The sequence below is a fragment of the Cyrtonyx montezumae genome, unplaced genomic scaffold, assembly GCF_038088225.1.
Source record: "Cyrtonyx montezumae isolate F1298 unplaced genomic scaffold, pur_monq_1.0 scaffold_8, whole genome shotgun sequence".
Lineage (NCBI taxonomy): Eukaryota > Metazoa > Chordata > Aves > Galliformes > Odontophoridae > Cyrtonyx > Cyrtonyx montezumae.
In genome coordinates, this window is record NW_027072089.1 from 11823227 (window position 1) to 11845968 (window position 22742).

At 40.6% G+C, this 22742-nt stretch overlaps 1 protein-coding gene across 1 annotated transcript in view; it reads left to right on the forward strand.

Moving 5' to 3' along the window:
• Positions 1 to 22742, forward strand: part of SNTB1 (syntrophin beta 1) — a 105715-nt gene that overhangs the window by 32520 nt on the left and 50453 nt on the right. Inside the window, exon 2 of the mRNA XM_065752804.1 lies at positions 19176 to 19392. Coding sequence (XP_065608876.1) covers positions 19176 to 19392 — 217 coding nt within the window. The remainder of the gene's footprint in view (positions 1 to 19175; positions 19393 to 22742) is intronic.

The following is a 22742-nucleotide window of genomic DNA, read 5'->3' on the forward strand; positions in this document are numbered from 1 at the left end:
CTGGAGCCTTGCTAAGTATCACTGTCTCCTTGTTCCTGGGTACTTTTGGCTAGGACTTGATGCAGGCTGAAAGCAGCCCTATGCCTTATACAAGGCAGTCCCTTTCCACTGGGAAGGAGCAGATTCCTGCTTAGACAAGCTGTTATTTGGGGGTTGGGCACTCTCCATCAATTCTTTGAGGAATCCAATGTTCTGGTTTTCTGCTCTTCTTGTAATTGGGCTTTCTGGTTATTTGTAAGAAAAACAAAGTCTGTCAGGCTCAGAATTAATGGAGGCTGGTTTCCAGAGAATCTTATTTTGTGGTTGATTGACTTCTTAATCTAATTAATCAACCAGAAATATTGTGAGACTGCAGTGGGAACTCATGCCTTGTAAAGATCAGAGTCCAGAGGCGAGAGCAACATTCATAGTGTCCTAATGCAGAAGTTCTGCAGCGCTTTTACAACTCCTTATCAAAGACTCTGTACAAAGGAAGTATTTTGTGCCATTTCCCTTCTGTAGATCTTCTGGTGTCTAAGGAGGACTCTTGTTGGGTTATATCCTTCAGCAGGTCCTTCCAACATATTGTGTTTGAGTATTTATTTGCCAGTCTGTCAATGCTGATATCAGCTGATCAGTGATCTTGGTTATTAGGAGGGGGTTGATAGAATGTGTCTGCACAAAACCTGCTACCACACAATACTACCTAGAATAGAGAAATTTCTTGCCATAGACCTTCTATGCAATGACAGCTTTTTCTTGCTGTTTTTCACAAGGAGCAGAGTGCCCTGTGGCTGCCCCCAAGGCTGCTTTCTGCCACTTGAACAGATCCACTGGGTTATGAATGGGCTGAATCCAGAAATGCAGAAAAGAGGACCATGGCAAGTTCAGCATCACTCGGCATAATATGTATCTGCTAAGTGACAACAAGAAACCAGGCTGTTGATGCTGCCAGGGTACACTTTGCTAGGATGTGAAGGTTTCCAGCTTCTCTGTTATCACTGCTTTACCATCTCACCTAATTTCTACTTGTGGGATAATACTTTTTTTTTTTTTTTTTGGAAAAGAAGGGGTGGGGATTTATTCAATCCTCCCCTTGGCAACTCTTCTCCTAAGAGAGTATATTGTGAAAAATATCACAGCTTCTCCTCTAGCTCTTACCCCAGGCTTGGAAATCTTTGTCAGCAGCACCTTGAGTCTCTGTCAGACTTTTTAAAGCTTTGACTATTACATTGATCTCAGTCTCTTTTTTGCAGGAAGCCTCTGGATTTTGGGTTGTACAACTAAAACTTTTCAGCATGCTGAGTACCCAAGGCATGATTCAATTTCAGTAACAATTTCAGAGCAAGGCCTGAGTTGCCTGATGATTCAGTGTTTCAGTAGCATTAGACTTTGTAAGATTTGTCTTACAAAGGATATCCTGTTTGTTTTTTTCTGTCACAAATGACATACCAAACCCTAACTTTTAAAAATCAGGTGGAAAACATATAACAGACTCTGGTCTTTGTTCACACATGGTGTATGAGTTTTCTTACTAGCTGCATGGAGTGGCTTTGTTTTCCAAACTACAGTTCACACCATCCCACATTATTATATCCCTGGTTATTCTCAGGGTAAAAGCCGAAGGACATGTTTTATGGGGTTGAGGTTTCAGGTTTATAAACAGCCTCTATAGTCTTTAAATATTATGGATATTTTGATTTATTTGTTTTGATGATACATAGAAATACATGTGCAGGACTGTACAGGTGGAATTTCCTGGTGGAATTTTTCTCTAGCACACTGAGCACAAGCCATCTAAACTTTTCCTGCTGCAAAGTATTTGGAGCCTCTGTGTTCCTGTTGGGTTTTTCTAAAAGAAATAGGTTTTGTTGTTAGTATTGTAAAGGATTCAGTTGCTTGTTTTTTCCTCTTTGGGTCACACATGAGAGTGTATGTATGTATCTCACAGAAGCCTCTTCTTCCTACCGTTCACCTCCACCACTCCTTCCTCCAAACTTAATTTCATAAGACTTAAGCTGGATTTTGTTGTTTGAGCAGATTGGCTGTGGAGAGACTTGGACCAATTTACCAGGAACAAGCTTTATTCTCTTATATTTATCACAAGAATAGCTAATCTAAAATTTACAATCTAAATTTTGCGATAGGATTTCTGACAGTTAACTTTGTGATGTAGGAATTGAAATTTAATTTCCTGCTATTCAAGTTGTCAAGGTTGTTCTTGTATATTTATCTCAGCTACCTGGGATACAAGTAGTATCCCATAGAAACGCTCAGGGAGGGGCATGAAGGTAATGTGGTAGGGATAACTAACAGTGACAGTCTTGCTATTACCCAGACTAGAGGCTAGATCATACCCTATTTGCATTGCCTGGTGATAGGATGGTCATACTGTAATTATGCTGGAGGAAAAACAAGGTTCGAGAAGAGTGTTCAGAATCTCTGCTGAGTTTGTTGTTCAGTGCATTGCACTGTCAGGAAAATCAGGAATCCCGATCTCTGTTTCCAAGGAGGTGGAATACGTTGTCCAAGGCTTGAGGTGTGTTTTCCTTCCTCCTGCCTCTCCAGCTTTCTGCATGGGGTTGCTTGGACTGCTGCAGTGCTCTCATGGATCGGACCTGCATTTAGTGTAGAAGGCAGATTTTCTTCATCCCAGAAAACATGAGGTTTAGCAAGCCGAGGAGACAAAACTGTGTTCACACAGAGATCAGAACTGAAAGACAAGATGTGACAAGTGTGTGTAACTGCTGATTGGAAAAAAATAGGCATGAAAGGTGAGAATAACAGTGATAGAAAATGAGAAGGCAATTACATAGACTTAGTCCTGTGGAATTACTCAGGCTTGACCCACCTAATCGGTTGATCATAGGAAACAAATCAGACAGTAAAATGGAGCTAATTTCTGCTCTTCCCCTCCTTAGCTATTATCAGCTGCAAAAGTTCTGTAGCCTTTGTGGCAGAGGCAAAGCAGAAGCACTAAGGTGTGCTGTTAGAAAGGGATGTAGTCAAGGGGTCACAGGCATGGAGCAAGCATTTAAATCAAGTGTTTGTTTGAGGCTGCTGAGGGATTCTAGAGTAGTAAGTGATAGACTGTAGGAGAGTTAATAGGAAAAAAAATCAATGTTTGTATTTCTGATCTGATATTTCTGTGTCTGTTAAATGGCTGCAATAGGCAGCACTAATGAACGTGTTGTTTCTGGGTGAATAGTCTGAGCTCTTCACTATCCGTGACCAGTGTGTTCAGTGTGAAGGCATGAGGGCACCTGGAACACAGAGTGTGCAGGTACGAACACCATGTGCTCACATGTTAAGAACAGGTAAGTTTAAAGAAAAACATTGGTGCAACCAATGTGAGCTCCCACGTCAAAGGACTGTGGTTTTAATCTCAGTACGTGTTCAGATGGCTCAGGTCATTCATAGCAAATAGCAGCCAGACCAAAGTCTCTGATATTTCCTTTGCGTTGGAAAGAAGAAAGCATCTTTGCCTGCATGTATGTTTTTTTTTTGTCACCTGCTGTAAAACTGGCTCCTGCAGGGGCAACTGTGAATGCAGCAATGAGCCAGATGGGGGAGAAGCAAGTGAGATGTGGAAGGAAGATAAGAATAAAGGGATTGTTTTTATTATTTGGATCATCTGCTTTGCAGAACAACGAAAGTCTAGTTTTCTGGCTGCCAAAAGCTGCAGTTATAGGACCTTGTTTGTGTGAGCACCAATATTTGGGAGTTTGCATGGCCTGCAGGCAGAGTGGTGCCTGAGGGACCAGCAAAGGGATAGGAGGGATGGCAGAGAACCTCTGCTTTGACCACATCTTCTTGGGCCTGCCTTCTTGGCCTCTTTCCATGGAGAAATGGAGGCCCTGGTGCTATATTTTAGAAGATATCAAAAACAGTTTCTAGTCAGAAGTGTGGGGAGAGGCCAAGGCAACAGTAGTACAGCCCATGTTCCCCTCAGCCATGTCATTCAGGGGAAGCTCATCTACCAGGAAAACCCAGGTCACACATTTCTAGGTAAATGTAACTGCTTGTTTTTGAGCGTGAAGGGTCAAACAAGGTCATACAATTCTGGTGTGTATTCTTTAAGAATGATAATTTATGATCATCAGAAGAAATAATGAGGCTATTAGACACAGAGGTATCAGGGGGTGCATGGTGTGGAGAGGGGCCATGGTGGCCTGATGGGTTTGTCCTTCTGGAATATGAAAATTCACTTGAAGTACATGACGTTTTTTTTTGTTGTTATTTTTTCTACTCCTGAAGAATCTCTGGAGCTTTCTGTCTTTTGAGCAAAGCAGGCACCTGTACGATTACTGCAGCACAATGCAAAAAGAGGGGGGAGAAAGCATTGATGGGGGGGATCCTGGCAAACATTATTTAAAGCATTAGAGGAGTGCAGCAGAATGGCTCCGTGACCATCACTGTTGAAAGTGCTGTTCATTGAGCTTGTCAGCATTCCAGCTTAGCATTTTTATAACCATTTAATTACTGCTGTACTGTATTGAATACTAGTGTGTTGAATATAGCTAGCATCTAACGCTCTGGAAGTGTACTGTAGACTGTAAGGAAGTGAAGAATATCAAACAGGCAACCAGACTGTAATGAGTTTTCTCATCCTGTTAGGTAACGTGTCAGTAACAGCCCCAATAACTGCTCTGTTTGCTTTTATTTTGTTTTGTTTTTTGTTTGTTTGTTTGTCTTAGGATCCTGTGTCCTTCATTTGATAATGCTTTCTTTTTCCATTAAATCCACAGTCCTTTCCTCTAACGGTAATATTACCATATATTGTTAAATATATTTTGTTTTCTACTTTCTGCTAGTTCTCAATGCACGCCAAAGATGTCATAGCGGGCCATGCTTCTGTTTTGCAGGGACAACTTGTCATTTTATCAGAGTCTTCTCTCTGCAGGATGGCTGAGTGGTGCAGACCTGCTGCTGCAACTTGATCTCACCATGGTGGGTGTCAGATGGCCATGGTCTGAAAATACTGACGTGTAGGGAATGCTCTGAATGCGGTACTGAGATTTTGTCAGGGAGGCAGTCTTTCTGTGTAATGGTAGATTGTTAGAATTTGTGGCATGAGCATGTTGGCGTTGTTCACCATAGCTCAACACATGCTTCACAGGATGCTTTTGTCTTTACTGCTCTACTTTCTCCTAGGGATAAGGAATAGCTGTGCAAGCAGAAAAATTCAGCCTGGGAGCCTCCTGCAGTTTCACTGGTGCTCGCTGGGATGAGTGAGAGAGAGATTTGCAAACTGTGAATGTGTCAGAGAGATAGGAAAGGGTTGGCCACGGAGAAATTTTTGAGAAGTTCATGGCAAAGAAGGAAATCCCCATTTGGTCTCTGTGGTTGAGGGGGTCAGACACTGTGATCAGTTAACAGCTGCTGAAGGAATGGGGAGACTAAAGTCACTTGCTGCATAACAGCATACAGGGACATGACAAACATTGGGTAGAAGCATGTGTGTGTGTACATATTTGCATAGGTCCATATATTATAGGGCTACAAAGATGAAGGGTCTACAGAGGAAAACACATGAGAAGCAGATGAAATCACATGGTTTGTTCAGCCCAGAGCAGAGGAGTTAAGGGGGGCCCTCATGGATGCTGCAGCTCCTCGCAGGGAGTAGAGGGGCAGCACTGATCTCTGCTCTTTGGTGACCAACAATGGAACCCAAGGGAATAGCATGAAGCTAAGACAGGGGAGGATCAGGTTGGATATCAGGAGGTTTTTCACCCCAGGGCAGTGATCGTGACATTGAGCTTGCTGGCATTCTAGAAGCATCCGGACAAAACTCTTAGACGTATGGTCTGATTTTGGTGGTCATGTGTGGAGCCAGGAGCTGGACTTGATGATCTGTATGGGTCCATTCCAACTCAGGATATTCCATGATTTTATGGTTTTTATATTGTTTTGTGTATATATATATATGTATATATAACTTCTGGTAGTTAGTGGGCTGTTATTTACTAATCAGGGAATCATTTTCTGACCCTTTCTGTGGTTGAAGAGATGGAATTATCCCAAGTATACCTCCACCATCAGCAAGCTTAAAATCCTATCCCATTTCTTTATCTTTTCTTAAATGCAGTAACCAACCAGGCAGATTAGCCTTAAGATTCCTAAGAAGTTCTGCTTCAGACTCGGTCTGCCACCAACTTCACTTCAGTCTATTACAGACCCTGCAAGGGAAGCAACAGCAGAAGTGGTCTTTAAAATGCTGGAGATGAGCATGGTATAAATGAGTTGTTTGTCAGTTTCTGACATTTGCTGAAATCTAGAGTTTCAAAGTTGTCCTTTAAACACTGGAGTGCAAACCTGCTATGGCAATAATCCCAAAGGTCAGTTTACTTATGTGAGTGATCTCTGGAGAGATACATTTGTAATATTCTGATGGCCTTTGGTTTGCAAGTTGAGAGAAGAGTCACCCCGGTGCTGGGGTCGCAGCCAGGCTGGCAATGTATGATCCTGCTCCGAGCTCTGATTCTATATGACTGAAGTCACAATTCTTTGTGCTGGTTCTATCTGGAGTTCCTCTTGGTAATCTGATGTTGAACACTAATTCCAGCGACTACTTGTCAGTGTTGTTCTTTCAGTTCCCATTCTCTCCTTGCTTCCTTTTAACTTCTTCAGCTTCGATCATTGGGCCTGATTTAATTCCCCTTGAAGCTGAACCCACAGATGTTGGCAGAAGTTTTAGGTGATCCCAGGATCAGAAGCACTTTTAGGCAGAAATTCTGTTGTTGTTTTATATATGTGTGTACATATTTTGCTGCACCCTTCTGTACTGCAGTAAAAAATAACAATTAAAGAACTGATATAATCTGATTGTGCTGTCTGAAGGAGCAAGAGGGACCTGCTCTTGAACTAAATAAACAAGCCTCAGGCATGTAGTTTTCCCTGTGTGCATCCCCAAACATCTGTAAAGGCATAGCAGGTCTGGTTGTGAAAGCAGTGCATTCACCTTCCCTTCTGAAAGGTGCTCCCACACTAAAGTGTAAAGAAAAACATGCTAATGGTGAGCACGCACATGCATCATCCTTTGCTTTCTTTCTGTCTTTGCCCTTCAAGCTTGTTTACTTTTGCAACAAAATTATTCTCAGGACTTACAAAACAGACACACAGAAGGTTTATGGGAAGTGGCCTCATAAGTTCAGCACAGCTTTACTTGATCTGCTCAGGTACGGGAATTCCTCCATATGCCTCAAGTCCAGATCTGTCAGTACAGACTCAGCTGTGCATCCCCACCTGGCTTGGTGCTCCACTTCCATTTTGCCTGAGCTGTCTTTGCTTCAAGCAAAGTCCTGTATGCATCAACAGAACTCAAGTAAAGACTCCTGTCCAAAAACATCTCATCCTTGATCTGATGCTGAAAGTTTGTGTCCTGATGGAGTCCCTACATGGGAAATGTGTGATAGCAACACAGGGGAAATTCTAGCTGCTATTAATTACAAATGCATCCTAGCAACTGTGTAACCCTACTCATATTTCTTTTTTTTTTTTCCTCTTTGTTTTTACAACGTTTTCTACAAACAGCACCTGCTAAAGCTGTTAGTGGGGAGTAAAATACAACTGTAACAACAGAGATACAAGCATGATTTTTATCATAGACTTTTCTGCCTGTTTCCTTGTCATGTCCCTATTGTCTCTTAACTTGCACTTGATTTCATAGCTCCTTGGGAGGGGACCATCTTCTTGTTCTGTGTTTGCACAGTATCTGAGGCTGTCATGCCCTGGCTCTTCACTAAATCCTGGTGAGTGCTTCAGCAGTACAAGTGGCAAGTAAATTTGAGATGCAAACAAATCAACATTCTTCTCACTCATTAAACAAAGGTTTTGCTCTGTGATGATTTGAAATGGAGTTGCATTTCATTACAGCCCTTTGCAGCTCAGCTGGGAATTGCCAGTTTCTCTTCCAAACTCTGTTACCAGCCTCCTGTTCCACAGTTGACCAAGAAGTACTTGGCAGGCAGTTTGCAGACACTGAAAAACAATAGGTTGTACTATTTTAACCTGGCTTTGACCTAACCTGGAACAGGCTGAATTGGCATTTGGGGTAGCAAGGAAATGTGATTTGATGTGCCAAGTCAACTGCACTTGCTTTTCAGTGGCTTCTATGAGCAACTTTTGTCTGCTTTGTCCAGTGGAGAGGTGGAGGGACTGTGCTGGCCCCAACAACTCAGCAGTACCAGGCAAGTCTCAGTAATTCTCTGTAATAGGGCCTGAATGAAGCAAGGGATTACTTTGTCCTTATATTGAAGATTAATGTTTTTTTTTCTTTTCCTGGGACAGAAAACATTGCCTGTGTTCTGGAAGGATAAAGAGTCCAGTGAAACAGGATTATATTTATATTATTATTGCAGAGGCATTTGTGAAGTAGGTTTTCTGTACTACAGTAAAGAGTCGAGACCCTTCATAGAGTTATCTTTTAAGCTGCATGCTAAACCCATGGAGGCTTATGGCTCAAAGCTAATGGGGATTTAACTTCTCACTGAAAGGAATTTGGAGCCTAACCCTATTTAGATGTTCTTTGCTGTCATTGATTAAATGCTCAGTCCACTGCAAGGAACCTAATGGAATCATAACTGTATGAATTTTCCATCTAACAAAATGAATGCTGGGAGACACTCCATATAATATTTATCAGAGAAGGAATTTGATCTTAAGAGTACATTTTAAGTCAAAATGTCAATTCGAGGTACTGTTCTGTTTGAAGAGGAAAAAAAAATGATTTGAGTAAGGTTTTCAGAGCATCCCACAGAACCATTTTGTGGAAATAAATCTAGTTTCTGTATTGTGATCTCTAGGATTTTTTTTTTTTTTTAGGATTTTCACTACTTTCCTTGCTTGCTGTGTTTCCTCATTCATTTCTGAAAACTGTTTTGAAGAACAGTTTTAAATAATGATTCTATTTAAAGATAATAAAACTGCCAAAAAAAAAAAAAACCAAACAAAAACCCACAAATCTTGCTTTTCACTTCCAAATTGAATTTTGCACTGGAGATTCAAGGGGGTTGCATCACTGTCACATTCTGAGATGCAGCAGTGACAGCTTCTCAGGGATGAGCATAGAGGAGCTAAAGCTTTGGTAAGAGACTCTGAGCTGTGCTGAGCAGTGTGTGGCTCCGTGTCCTGTGGCAGCACAGTTGGATTCCAGTCATGGTCTCCTTGGTTGCTGCAATTCTGAGAATTTTCTGTCTTCAAAATGTTGAGTGCTTTCTGAATACCTTCTGGCTAATGCTAACAATGAGTGTGTTCATTATGTACATCTTGTTGTTTGTTGTTAAAATTTTGGTGGGCTATTCCTGGAGAAAACCATAATCTCTGCGAGGAAAGAGATCTATTCAAAATGGAAGCCTAAGCAGTGAAGTATGAGCATGTTGCCTAGTGTTTCACTGTCTTGCTCTTTTCCTAATCACTGTATTACCCTGCCTGAATGTACAGCCCCATATCCTTTTTTTTTTTTACTGAGGGACAAGGGATGGTATGATGTAGGGTCTCATTTTCCTTCCAGTGCCTCAAAAGCAGACTGACTGCTGGAGGTTTCATGCAACTACTTTTGTCCAAGTTGGTAGCCCAACAAGGAGATAGGTGTGGAGCCAACCATACTCCAGGTCTGCCACTTGTCTGCTGGGTCTTCCCAAAGATGCCTTCAGGTGAAGAAGAAGCAATTTAAGACTGTATTTGAACTTCAGAAGCAGGCAAAGAGGTCTTGAGCTATCATTATGCCGCATGGAAAACAGTGCTGCTTTATCCTCACCTCTGATAAAACAAACAAAACATCTCAGTTCTCTGTGGTTGATTTAGGAGCGTCCTTGGAATTTATGTCTCTTTAGTTCTTAGTTTTATAGAAGTCTCAAAACAGTTGTACAGGTTTTCTTCTGTCTAGGTAGAGGAGCCATTGTGCTTTTCCTGTTAAACTGCTGTGGTACAGCAACCTGGAGACTGTACAGTTGGATGCTGAGAAGTGATTTCTGTGGGCTGACAGCATGGGTTTGTTGCTTCCCTAAATTTACCAAGCTTTCCAGTTTAAAAGAAAAAGAGGTAGGCAAGATGGGCACTCAGGAATTTGCACTCCAACTCCCTTCGTTAGTGTTCACTTTGTATTTATGTGTATTTATATGCAATATATATGGCAACTGATATCCCCAGTTGAAATGGTTGCCAGTTAAAACATTCCCCAAAAGAAAAAACTGGACAGGCTGGATAGTTGGGATTTGACAAGGATAAGTGTAGAGTCCTACAGACAGGGAGGAAATGCTATCCATCAGTACAGGTTATGGGCTGATCTGCTGGAATGGAGCTCTGCAGAGGAGGATCTGGGTGTTCTGGTGGACGACAGGTTAACCACGAGCTAGTGGAGTGTGGTATTATGGCCAAGAAGGCCAATGGTGTCCTGGGGTGCATTAGAAAGAGCATGGCCAGCAGGTCAAGGATCAATCCTCCCCCTCTACTCTGCCCTGGTGAAACCACATCTGTGGTACTTTATCCAGTTCTGAGCTTTAGCAGGGGAACTAGATGATCTTCAGAGGTCCCTTCCAACCCCTACAATTCTGTGATTCTGTGATTTTATTTGTGATCTATTTCAGTGGATATTCCAGACACTGAAGATACAAGTTCTTACATAAATGATTGTCCTGAATTTGTTCATTTTTTGAAACTCTTAATGTTGTCCATTGGAGAGTGAAAAAGATAATCTTTGAAATTTTGAAAGCGCTCCCAGCCCTGTTCTACACAATAAAACTGGGAGATCTTTGAAGCATTTCAAGTTGTTCCCAAAGAGAAAAGATTGTAGGCAGCATGGCTCCAGTTTTCACTTGCACTGTGATTCCTTTGGGATGATTAAAAATGAAAAGTCACAGAGGGATGGAAATTAAGTTCAGTGCTGAGAACTCTGACATTGACTTACTGCATGACTTTGAGGAAGGCATTTTAACTTGCCTGTGTGAGCATAAGCATCTGTAAAACAAGTATAATCATATACAGCATAATAATTTCCCTTGGTGAGTGCCATTTTCAGTCTATCTTGTACTACTTAATGATTTGTGTGACTGCTGAAATAACAGCATACTGTAAAACTGTAATGCCCTTATGTATTTTTTCACATAATCGCTAGTGGTTGAAATATTTGTTCTGACACTTGAGATTACTCAGGTAAACAGGAAAAATTGCAGTATACTGGTGATGCCAGACACCTTGAATTCCATCTGAGCATGTGGGAGATTGGAAAAGGATCCATAAATACTTGCAGTGAGGATAAGCAGTATGCATGAACAGCACATGAGAAATTCTAAGTTTACTTATTCCTGAGGTTTAGATAATATATTTTAAAATACTGGTTTACGTATGTTGGTATTAGATGCAAGATAACTCTTAAGAATCTGAGCACTGCAACTACTGACTGGAAAAATATGTTTTGTTCCATTTCCCTGCTTCACATAAAGTCACGTTTTTATGCTGTATTTCGGGCAGTTACGAGGAGTATGACTACTCAGTCCTAATACCATGTGACTGTAACCTCAGTTTTTCTTTTGAACTGGTGAAACATTCTGCCTTGGAGACAACCAAAAGCTCCAGTTTGATTTTTAGTGAGTGATGCACAGGTCCTACAATGATTTTTCTCAATATGTGTCTGCTAATTTCTACATTCTGCACCCAAATTACCTGTTTCAGACGTTTTCCCTCTCCATTATAAAATATTTGCATAGCTCTAATTGTAGAGATCAAAATGGCACATAGTGTAGCAAATGAGCTGTGTCACATCTTACATAAAAATGTAGTACATCATTTAGCTACTACTTGCAGGTTTCAGTGGTAGTCTTTTTTAATTTGTTATTGATTAGAGAAGGGACACTTGTGCAGTGCAGCTGCTCCTTGTTCTCCACTGAGTGCTTTTCCTTCCGAGTACAAGCTCTTCAAGGTAAACCCCAGTGTCTCTAGGTCAAATTGTAGGCATCTTGTTTATCACTAAACATTGCACTTCTGGGGTTTACTGAATATTTGCCAGCTAAGATTTGCTTTTCAAGTCATGCAGAGGTAGATAGGTCTGCATTTATTTTTGGGAATTAACATAACCTTATTGAAAGTTGGATGAATAGCCTATGGAACTATTGCCACTAGAATTCATGCATTCGTTATTTGTGACATTTCCTAAACCAAAACCGAATAGATCCAATCTATTGAAACAGAAACTGTGAAACTTAAGAGGAACATAATCTATCAATGGATTAGGAGGGAAACCTTAGTACATTCGGTGTAGTAGATACAACTAGAGGAAATTGTAATGGAAACTATTGAGCAGGATCAACTGCAGACTCAGTTTATTATTAATTTGTCAATTTGAAATTTTCTGTACTTGATTATTGACAGCCTGTGACATCTCTTGATCACTCCCATTGATTCAGATGCTAGTAATGTCTTACATTTAGAGATGCAATGATCCAGCTGCTGGTTTCTTTGTGATGTTGTTTAGTTTCCATTGAGCTGCTTTGAACAGAAATATGAAAATCTCTCCATGGCATTGAACGTGTATTTTTGCTTCCTTGACTGTGTGTACTATTAGCTTAAAATCGGACTTTTATTTATAGAACTTAATCATTTAACTTGCTAACAGTTCAGTGGCTGGATCAATCCATGTGATATCTTGCACAAAATGAAGGAGAAGAAGAAATGGCTCTTTGAAGATTCTTCTTTCAGTGTGACACAGAAGCATGGGAAGGCCTGGGAATGTAATCTTCAGCTCTGTACTTGGAGAGGAAAAGGGAGGTCCCTGGTGCCGGTGGGAAGGAGAAGGCGTCCCAAGGGGCTGCCCAGCCAAGTCTTGCTGCTGCATTTGCTCGTACAGCTTCTTGACTTCTGTGCCAGCTTTGGTAGCAAAATAAGAGCTTTTGGGGACCTGCTGTGAACATTGCATTGCTGCAGTTTGCTGACTGGTTCCTGTCCTCTATTCGGGTCACAAAAACCCCGAGGTTTCACAAACTGCTGCCTTGCAATCTTGAGAGCAATCTGTTTTCTCCCCTTACCACGTGCCTTGGCAGTACCTCGTCACCATTTACTTTTATTTTTTCTGTATGATAGTGTAAATAGATAGGAAATGCATATTCTGCTTATCATTTAATGCTGTTACTTTTCATGGGAAGTAAGGATAGCACTGGCTTTTCTATTTATAACAACACAGGCTTAACCTTATCACATTTGTGTGAAGAGCAATTAGATGGGGGCCTGGACACACTGGTCTGCTGTTCAGACTGAGTGTCTCCTTATCTCATTGACAAAGTTCTCTTCACAGAGCTGTAGACTGCAAAGTGCTTCAAACAGGAAATGGCTTCATTTCAGGGACAGAAGTGTGTGATGAAGCTTACAACCTCTGCTTAAAAATAATTCAATTGTAGATCATTTTCAGCTATCCCATTTGCAGCCCACTGAAAGCTTGAAATTAAAGGTCACTTACCAGCAGCCTTTTGGCACCAATTGCTAACGCATTCCCTACTGGTGAACTTTGTCTAAAGATGAGTCCTAATCCTGAGTCCTTACTCAAACTTGTCTCTTGAAAGAATGAAGCAACATCTGTTGAATTCAGCTGAATTAATTTAAAACCAGCAGAAAGTACATTCAACTTTGTATCACTGAAAGGTGAGAAACAGTCAAAATGTGAAATGGATTTGTATTCTCACAAAGTGTTTATTGTAACTAATCTGTACGTCTCCCAAGTTCTTAAAGCTCTTGGGGGAAAGCCGGTGATGTTCCTGGATGTTACTTGTCTGAAGGTGATAACAGAGGCTTCTGTAGAAAATTGAGTGGAAGCACTCACAAAAAGTGCTGTTAACTGTTTTTGATGGGCAGCTGTTGGATGGCTCTGACTTGTTAACATGGACTTGTAGATGTGGGTGCACTCTCTTCAGCACTGAAGAGTCAAACAGCCCCTTCATAATGAATAAGTTGATAAAAGCAATCGATCTAATCACATTCAATACTGTGGGCTCGAGTAACTTCTTTACTGAATCCTTAATGCAGTCTTGATACATCTCAAGTACGATGAAGGACTTGCCCAGTTTCTCTTCTCTATGCCAGCTTTCAGAGCGGATGAATTTGGATTTATGGGAGACTTGGAATGCCTTTGTATTTTGGATATAGATATCAGTAACGTGTATATAGCTTTAAGAGGCTTCTCTGTGATATTTTCTACTTAGTGTTGGTGCTGTCTCAGATTGCTTACTTAGGAGAGAAAGGATACATTAAGAGAATATTCCACTTTTTCCTTGCAAAGAAGACATCCTGGATCATTTTTATTTGAGCAGGTTCAGGCATGTTGTTCCCTTCACTTTCATATTGTAAACCTATAGTTCTTGTCCTGTTCTGTTCCTGTAGTAATGAAAGAGCTTTGCTCTGCAGTACTGGCTTCTCTTCAGCAGTCTTTATTTTTCCTCCTAGGAAACAGTTTCAATGTGTCAGAAAAGTCTTAGTACCTCAGAACTGTTTGGCCAAGAACCTGGCCAAATCTGTCTGTAGCATTTCTCTCATTAAAAGCCTGCTTCTTTCTCTTAAAAAAAGAAAAAAGAAAAAAAAAGAAAAAAAAGAAAAAAAGTCATCTGTGAAGAGTAACAAAGGATTAATTGTGGAGACTTGGGACTTGGCAGAACTGCATATAAATGAAGTGCTTTTTTGGAAGCTGCATTGCCTGTCTCACAGAAGAAAAAATAAATGCAAAGTATTCAATGCGTATCAGTGGATTAATTCATTTGACTGCCACTTCCGCTTCTCTTCTCTTTATGGGGAGGGGAGCTCCAGAGATTGGAATTCTAATTGCTTGACCGCAGTTTCTAATTTGTGATGTACCAAAAGGGCACGGATCATTAATTAGTACTGGATATAAGGATCTCTGAGGTTGAGGTACAGCATCGAATGGATGAATTTAGATAACTCTTTACTGAAATTACAGTCTATCAGTAAACTGAGTTACAATAACGAAAGGGTTAGAATTTTTTCTCTGTCTCTGCAAGTTTCTGTCTTTGCAGAATGTTTTCTTGTTGTCTTAAAGAATGTAACATTTTTTTACAAGTAATAATTGTGTTTATCTTACAAATATATCCATATACATCCTTTAGGGATATGGACACATGCCTGAAGCTTTGTCATGCATAACTTGGGAGTTACTGTTCAGTTGTGTGGCTTATTTCATTTTATTTAATGTTTCAGGTTTATATCCTCTTAGGTAACATCAGTGGCAGTTTTAAGAAGTATGAGAATAGTCTTCTCTATTGCTGCTTGCTTTTTTAGTCAGTACCTGGATATGCAGCTATACCCAAAGGGAAATCTGACGCTTGAGTGTAATGGACTGAAAACTGAACATTATCAACATTATTACTTTAAAGTCCAATAGTCTGTATTATATTTTTAGTAGTTTAAAAAACTTGATGGTGTGACTCCAGTTGCACATTAACACTGCTGCATTCAAGATTCTCAGTGCAGTTAGGAACATGATTATGCCTGTAGTACATACTGGTGTCAACTTGTTTTCTACTGAGTGGATTAGGAACTGGTTAATGGATAGACTGTAGAATGTAGATCTATGGGGTCACCCTAAATTTCTAGGTGTTTGCAGGGTTTCTGGTGCAGTGGTATAAACTGAGTGTTCTGCAGGATTTGCATCCAGTGTTTAGAGGTAAATAGGAAATATTTGCAGATAGAACGTGTGAATCATCTCAGCAACGTGTGCCCTATTTTGGCTGAAGTCATAAACTTTAGTTGTGAGCATATAATTATGGACATTGACAGGACCAAATGGAAAATAATGGCTCTGAAATTTAAGTAATAATAATAAAAAGACAGTTCTAATTGGTTTAAGCTCTGCCACCTGTTCTGTTTCTACATTCCATTTGTGCATTTACCTGTCTACTTAGGGCGCTTTTAAAAAATGAAACACATTTGAAAATGCAGGATGGGCTTTAAGCCCATTTTGTAAAACTATAGAATTCAGCAATTAATCTATGCTTATATTTGGTGGGAATTAGGAAGTAAGTAGTAGAAATATACTAAAATAATTTCATTTACACAGGAAACATACATTCACTTAATTTTTTTTTAGTTCTCTTCTAGAATTTATAGCAAAATTGTGTTCAACAGTGTGTTTTGCTTGTGTATCAGTGGATCTTTAGTCGTAGAACTCTCTGGGGATGACTGTCCATCTCTTGTTGAAACTTAGCAGAACCGAGATGTCAGCGAGCTCGGAAGTCAGCACGAACCTTCATAAGACTCTTTTCCTCCAGGTCGTCTTCTTGGCTTTTGCTGTATTTGGGACTTGGTTTGTGGAAAGAGGATTACACTTCACTGTCTCTCTCTCCTCCTGCTCGTGCTTCCTATTATACAGGAGTTCCTGAAATAGTGCAGCTGCCTGCCATGAATTCACCGCTGTACCACATGGAAACTTGGTTTCTTGGCACATGGGAGGGGTGACTCTTTCCTATTCCTGCATCTTGGGAATTAAATTCACATTTTGTGTTCCCGCTTATAGCTTAGGATTATAGCCAGATTTTTCACTTCAGCTTCCTTCCTTCCCTTGCCCCTCTTGCCTTTCCTTAATTAAAAGGTGCTCAGGTCTAATGCATAGAGCTGCAGCTGAAAGTGGACGAGAATAGCAGATAGGAAATAGTTACGCTGTTGTGACCCAAACCTTTATTTAGCAGCATATTTGCTGGCATGTCACTGTAGATAATTTCAAAAGCATACTGGATTACTTTTTTTCCTAATTTTAAAGGAAACAAAGCTTTGCTAGCAAAACAACATTATTAGAGCTTTAGCTTTAGCTTTCCTACCTTCAAAGTTAATGGCAAAATTGTATTAATTCAGAGGAAGCAAGAATAGGTTCACTAGATCTAAATGTGTTTAGTCTCTCAGATTCACAAAGTACACCCCAAATGAGATGCCAGGTGTTAAGAGCCAAACCTGTATGACACCCATTATTAACACCTTTGAAAATCGGATCATTTATGGAATTCTCAACAGTGAGCACTTATGTTGGGAGTTAGATGGCAAAGATTTTGGGATCATAGTCAATAATCAAATGAGGTACCTACAAAAAATCAGTCTCAGTAACTTTTACTTTATTAAGTTTCTGGAAGCTCCATGGAATCTTATGACAGCACTTCTATGAGTATTAAAGGTGTGAATTTCAAGAATTAACTAGAATAGTATGAGACAAAGAAATTCAAACAGCAGGACAGCATTTCTGACACATCACAGCTGATCCTTGCAGAGAGGAATGGCTGATAAAACACCTAAAGTCAGAGCTCCGTAACAATGGAAGTGAACAGATTTTAAAGAGAGAGCACTTTGCCAAGATGCACACTGAGGTGATTTAGAAGAAAAACATCAATAAATATTCACAGAGGTGTTCTCTACTTTTACACAGGTGTTTCTCTTGGCAAAGCTGTTATGAAGTGCATTGAAAACAGCACTGCTAAAATTACTCGCCTTGTCTGTGGGTTTGTCAGAAACACCATTCCTGTTCTCCGCTCTGAGTGTTTCCATTACTTTCATTTCGAACATCAAACAATTCCGTCTGCCTTCCTCCTTCACCACAATGCCCTTTTGTAATTCTCCCATCTTTTTGTTATTAAATCATTCTCGGCCTCGTCAACCAAGCTGACACAATGATTTGCACTATTTCATTGAAATCCTCCCTCACAGCACTTTAATAATGTCCCTGCATGCGTTCACATTACTGCTGCCCTTCCAGCGCATCCCATCGCTGTTTGAGCGGTATCATGGAGTGACAGCAGCCAGTTAGGCAGACACTTAAGTGCAAGTGGGACACGTCCATTTACACAAGGTGCTCGAAGGTGGGATCCTTCCTTGGAGGAGCTCCGTTGGGTTTGTGAAGGAGAGGGGCAGCTCCCCACCTAGAATTAATTTCTGCATATGGCACAAGTAAGATTGTTTGGTATTATTGTATTCACTGTATATATATTCTCTGCTATATAGGTTGAAAGAGGCTGAGAACAGATCCAATCTGGTACCACTATTATCACAAAAAGCTTGAACTCAATTTTATTTCCCTAGAGAAGGCTAATAGGTAAATTGATTTTTGTTTACTCCAGACATGTACACACAAGTAAATCAGCTGAAACTGCTTCCCAGAAAGCTGAATTAGCCACTGAGGTCAGTGACAGGATGCTGACAGGCACGAACCAGGAGTGAGATGTGAGTTTCCAGCACTGTAATATCACTAGAGCATTTTAGATAAGTGAATAATAGATCCACTGTTCCCTCACTGGACATTTTTCTTAGAAACTTTAATGTACCTCATCCAGCTCACAGCTTCTGTACCTCAAAATTGCTCCATGGGAGTTCAGAGTCTGCTGAGCAGAGGTCAGATGGCACTCCTGGCCTTACGTTACATGGATCCTTATTTGTCCTATTCTGTTCTTTTCCTCTGTTTTGCTCATTGTACCGTGCTGAGACAGGCTGCAATCAAATCTCAGCCTTTTGTATTTGCACAGCTTTCAGCACTGTGATACTGGCTATATGAAGGCTGTTCCGAAAGTAATGCCTCCTATTTTATTATGTTGGCCCACAATGTGTTAGGCAGATGTTGCTGATATGGCGGTAGAGGTGGAAGCTTTGCACCAATACTCCGTTACATGTTGTTGCCATGTGACAGATGGCAGCAGAAGGGCACTCTGTTAAAATGCTATCTGACATGGAAACGTGCATGAAGTAAAGATTTGGAATTGAATTCCTTTATGTAGAAAAAATAGCACCCATTGATGCTTGCTGAATGTTTGTGGAGACCAAACAGTGAATGTAGTACAGTGGCGTGTTGTGTGGTGCATTTCAGCAGTGGCAGCAGCAATGTGAAAGACAGGCCATTTCAGGATGGCCATGCACAGCTGTCACACCATGAAATAGAAAGTCTTGATCAGCTTATCCATGGAAATTGGCTAATGGCAGAGTCTAAGTTGAAAAATGGTGTTTTGTAGCTGAGAATTTGCTCTATTAAGTAGAGGTATTGTGCTCTTTTAGCTGTCGTATTTCCATGGGAATAAATAGGTGCCATTATTTTTAGAGCGACCTGCATACAAATAATAAATAGCACTGGGGGTTGATACCAGTTCAAAGAATTCCCAGAGAATGGAACTACTGAATATCCATTCATTCTTACATTTCTTTTTTTTTCTCTTCTTTTTTTTTTTTTTTAATAGTGAAATACATGAGAGAAGCAACACCCTATGTGAAGAAGGGCTCTCCAGTTTCAGAGATTGGATGGGAGACACCTCCTCCAGAATCTCCCCGCCTGGGATGTGTGTCTGCTGACCCACTGTCACAGCTTTCGCTCTCCGTCCACAGGGACAAGAAGACAATACCGCTCAAGATGTGCTACGTGACACGCAACATGGCAGTGTCAGACCCTGAAAACAGGTGAGCAGGGGTTTTATCATGGAATCATAGAACCCTTCGAGTTGGAAGGGCTTCTTAAAGGCCATCTAATCCAACTGCCCTGCAGTGAACAGGGACACCTACAGCTCCATCAGGTTGATCAGAGCCCTGTCCAGCCTGACCTCGCGTGTCTCCAGGGATGGGACATCCACCACCTAGGTTTTGCCTGGGGCTGGGACTTTGCACTGAATAGTTGTTGGCCTCTTCATCTGTGGGACTGGGGAGCAGGAGCTGGTGATGGGCTGTAGCCCTTGCAGCAGAGAGCAAGAGAGTACTGATGTGAGAACAGAACATCCTTGTGACTGAGCTGGGTGGTGTGAGGTTGAGTGTCTAGCTCTGGGTAAATAGAGACACATTAGCTTTTGAGTTGTGCTAGAAAAACTCTTGAGAGCAGGAATTCAACATTTTTATTAGAAATATAATCGCAGGTTTTTTGTTCTTGTCCTGATGTATGCCTGCATATTCCAGGATGGTCTAGTCTAATCCCAGTAAATATCATCTTCTTTTTCCTTTCCTTTCCTTTCCTTTTCCTTTCCTTTCCTTTCCTTTCCTTTCCTTTTCCTTCCTTTCCTTTCCTTTCCTTTCTTTCCTTTCCTTTCCTTTCCTTTCCTTTCCTTTCCTTTCCTTTCCTTTCCTTTCCTTTCCTTTCCTTTCCTTTCCTTTCCTTTCCTTTCCTTTCCTTTCCTTTCCTTTCCTTTCCTTTCCTTTCCTTTTCCTTTCCTTTCCTTTCCTTTCCTTTCCTTTCCTTTCCTTTCCTTTCCTTTCCTTTCCTTTCCTTTCCTTTCCTTTCCTTTCCTTTCCTTTCCTTTCCTTTCCTTTCCTTTCCTTTCTTCCTTTCCTTTCCTTTCCTTTCCTTTCCTTTCCTTTCCTTTCCTTTCCTTTCCTTTCCTTTCCTTTCCTTTCCTTTCCTTTCCTTTCCTTTCCTTTCCTTTCCTTTCCTTTCCTTTCCTTTCCTTTCCTTTCCTTTCCTTTCCTTTCCTTTCCTTTCCTTCTTTCCTTTCCTTTCCTTTCCTTTCCTTTTTCCCTTTCCCTTTCCCTTTCCCTTTCCCTTTCCCTTTCCCTTTCCCTTTCCCTTTCCCTTTCCCTTTCCCTTTCCCTTTCCCTTTCCCTTTCCCTTTCCCTTTCCCTTTCCCTTTCCCTTTTTCCCTTTCCCTTTCCCTTTCCCTTTCCCTTTCCCTTTCCCTTTCCCTTTCCCTTCCCTTTCCTTTCCTTTTTTCTTTCTTTTTTTTTAATTATTTTTTAATGAATATTATTTTAAGAATGGCCTGTTTTATCCATTCAGTTCTGTGTATTAAATTCAAGAATAGGAGAAAAGTTCCACTTACAGGAGATTAATGTGGAATTTCTGTGACTTCTTGTTTTTTTTTTTCCTAATGTTAAAAATAGGACGAGCTTACTAACCCTTATTTATAACATGTGTGGAACAGCTGCACACTGTGATAGAAAAGGGACCAGTCAAGTCATTAATACTGATTCTTCCATTCAGATAATGGCTTCTTTGTTTTTCTTGTATGTTGGCTTATCAAGAAGCAGTGTGGAATGCCTTTGGTTCTCCGCAGTTATGTATAGGCACATGCAAAAAGTACATTTTCATTTGCTGACAACAGTAATGAGGAGAGGGTTTGGGTGGATAGGTTCTCCTGCATTCTCTTCTGCAATTCAGAAACTTTATTAGTATCCATGTAATTTTCTTTCTATATTTTTTATATTTGTTCAACCTTCTTAAGGTTTTTGCTTTTCCCTGTGTGAAAACCTCCAGCTTTCTTTTGCTTTACTCACATGTACCTGTACAATTTAAGATGTCAGGGTTTGACATCTGTGTTGCTAGTCTGAGAGTTTGTAGTTGTCCATATATGTTTTAAAGAAGCGTGCAGGTCTGTATCAGCATGATGTCATGCTGCTTTACACACATTATGTGACTCTTCTAGCATCTCTCTCTTCTTCTTTTGTCTGTATTGTAATTCTCAACTTCTATCACTTTCCTGGTCCTCAGCTTCATGTGAAAGATAGAAGGACTGATTCAGAGAGGCAGACGCTCACTGCTGATGCTGTGATGGTGCTTTTTTGAGGCGTGCTAGAAATGCACATTATTAGGTGTAACCAGGAAGTAATGCGTGGGAGAGTCACATTGCTAGCTGTCATAGTTTTCATTTTGTGCTGCTCTCATTTCCTGTGGAAAGAGTGACTTCTGATTTTTACTGTATTCCGACACAGTGGACAGTCTAAGTTGGATTTTTCCATCTAAGCACACGTTACTTCAGAATCATGCTAGCTGCAGTGCAGTAGCAGGTCCCACACACTTAACTTTTCACTCATTTCGGTTATTTAACAACTCTAAATACCACCACTTGTTATTTCTCAGTGGAAATGCTATTATAATGTAATGAGCCATTCCCACTGAAATGTATCTCAAGATAGTAATCCGATCCCACTGAAATAATTGGATCTTTGTTCACAGCAGAAACCAAACCATGTCCTTACATGCTTATGACACTTAAGTTTTATAACTGTGTGACCTGACACACATAGATCTTATAATTGTTGGTGTCACTTTGCGGTACAGTTTTAGAAGAACACCACTGGCAGAATACCAAAGCATATGCTGACCATAAAAGGTCTCCCTTGGGCTACATCTGAAATAATTTTCAGGGACTGCTAAGTCCAAGCGTGGATGTAGTAAGCATGAAATATCCAGTGCAGATGTTTCTCTAGCAATGTGGTGGGACCAGGCTTAGCTGATTTGTCTTTTGGCATGAGAAGATACCTGTCTTAAAGAATCCAGAAGGAAATGCCTGTTTGTTGTCACTGAATCACCTTCACTTCTTAGAAAGTTGGTCTGAAATGTGGGTTTAATAGGCATGGGGAAGTTAAACTTCTGGCTTTTCTACTAGAGCTAGTGACCTTGCATTGAATTTCTGCTTCTCCTTTTAGACTAGACACAGTTAAGAAATTGCTTAGTCCTTATCTACCCTCTGACAGTTTGGTGAGCTTGTTGTTTCAGAGCAGGAGTGAGATTTTTGGTGCCTTTGGAGCCAGTGGCTCTCAGATGTTCCCTTTGTTCAACCTGCGAGTTCAGCCTTCAGTGAGATAAGGGATTGTTTTTCCTGTTAGCTGATTAAAATAGCAATAAGATATTAAGGAGAAAATCCCTTGTAATACAAACCAGCACTAAGCCTACGTGTATAGGAAAATATCTTTGGTAGTAGAAACATGGCAACAGGAAAAAAGATGCAGAGCATTTTTGTTACATCTATGTCTCGTCTCGTCTAGGCACAGGAGCCACTGTTATATTTTAGTCTGGAAGAATAAGGTAAATACAATTACCACTTATG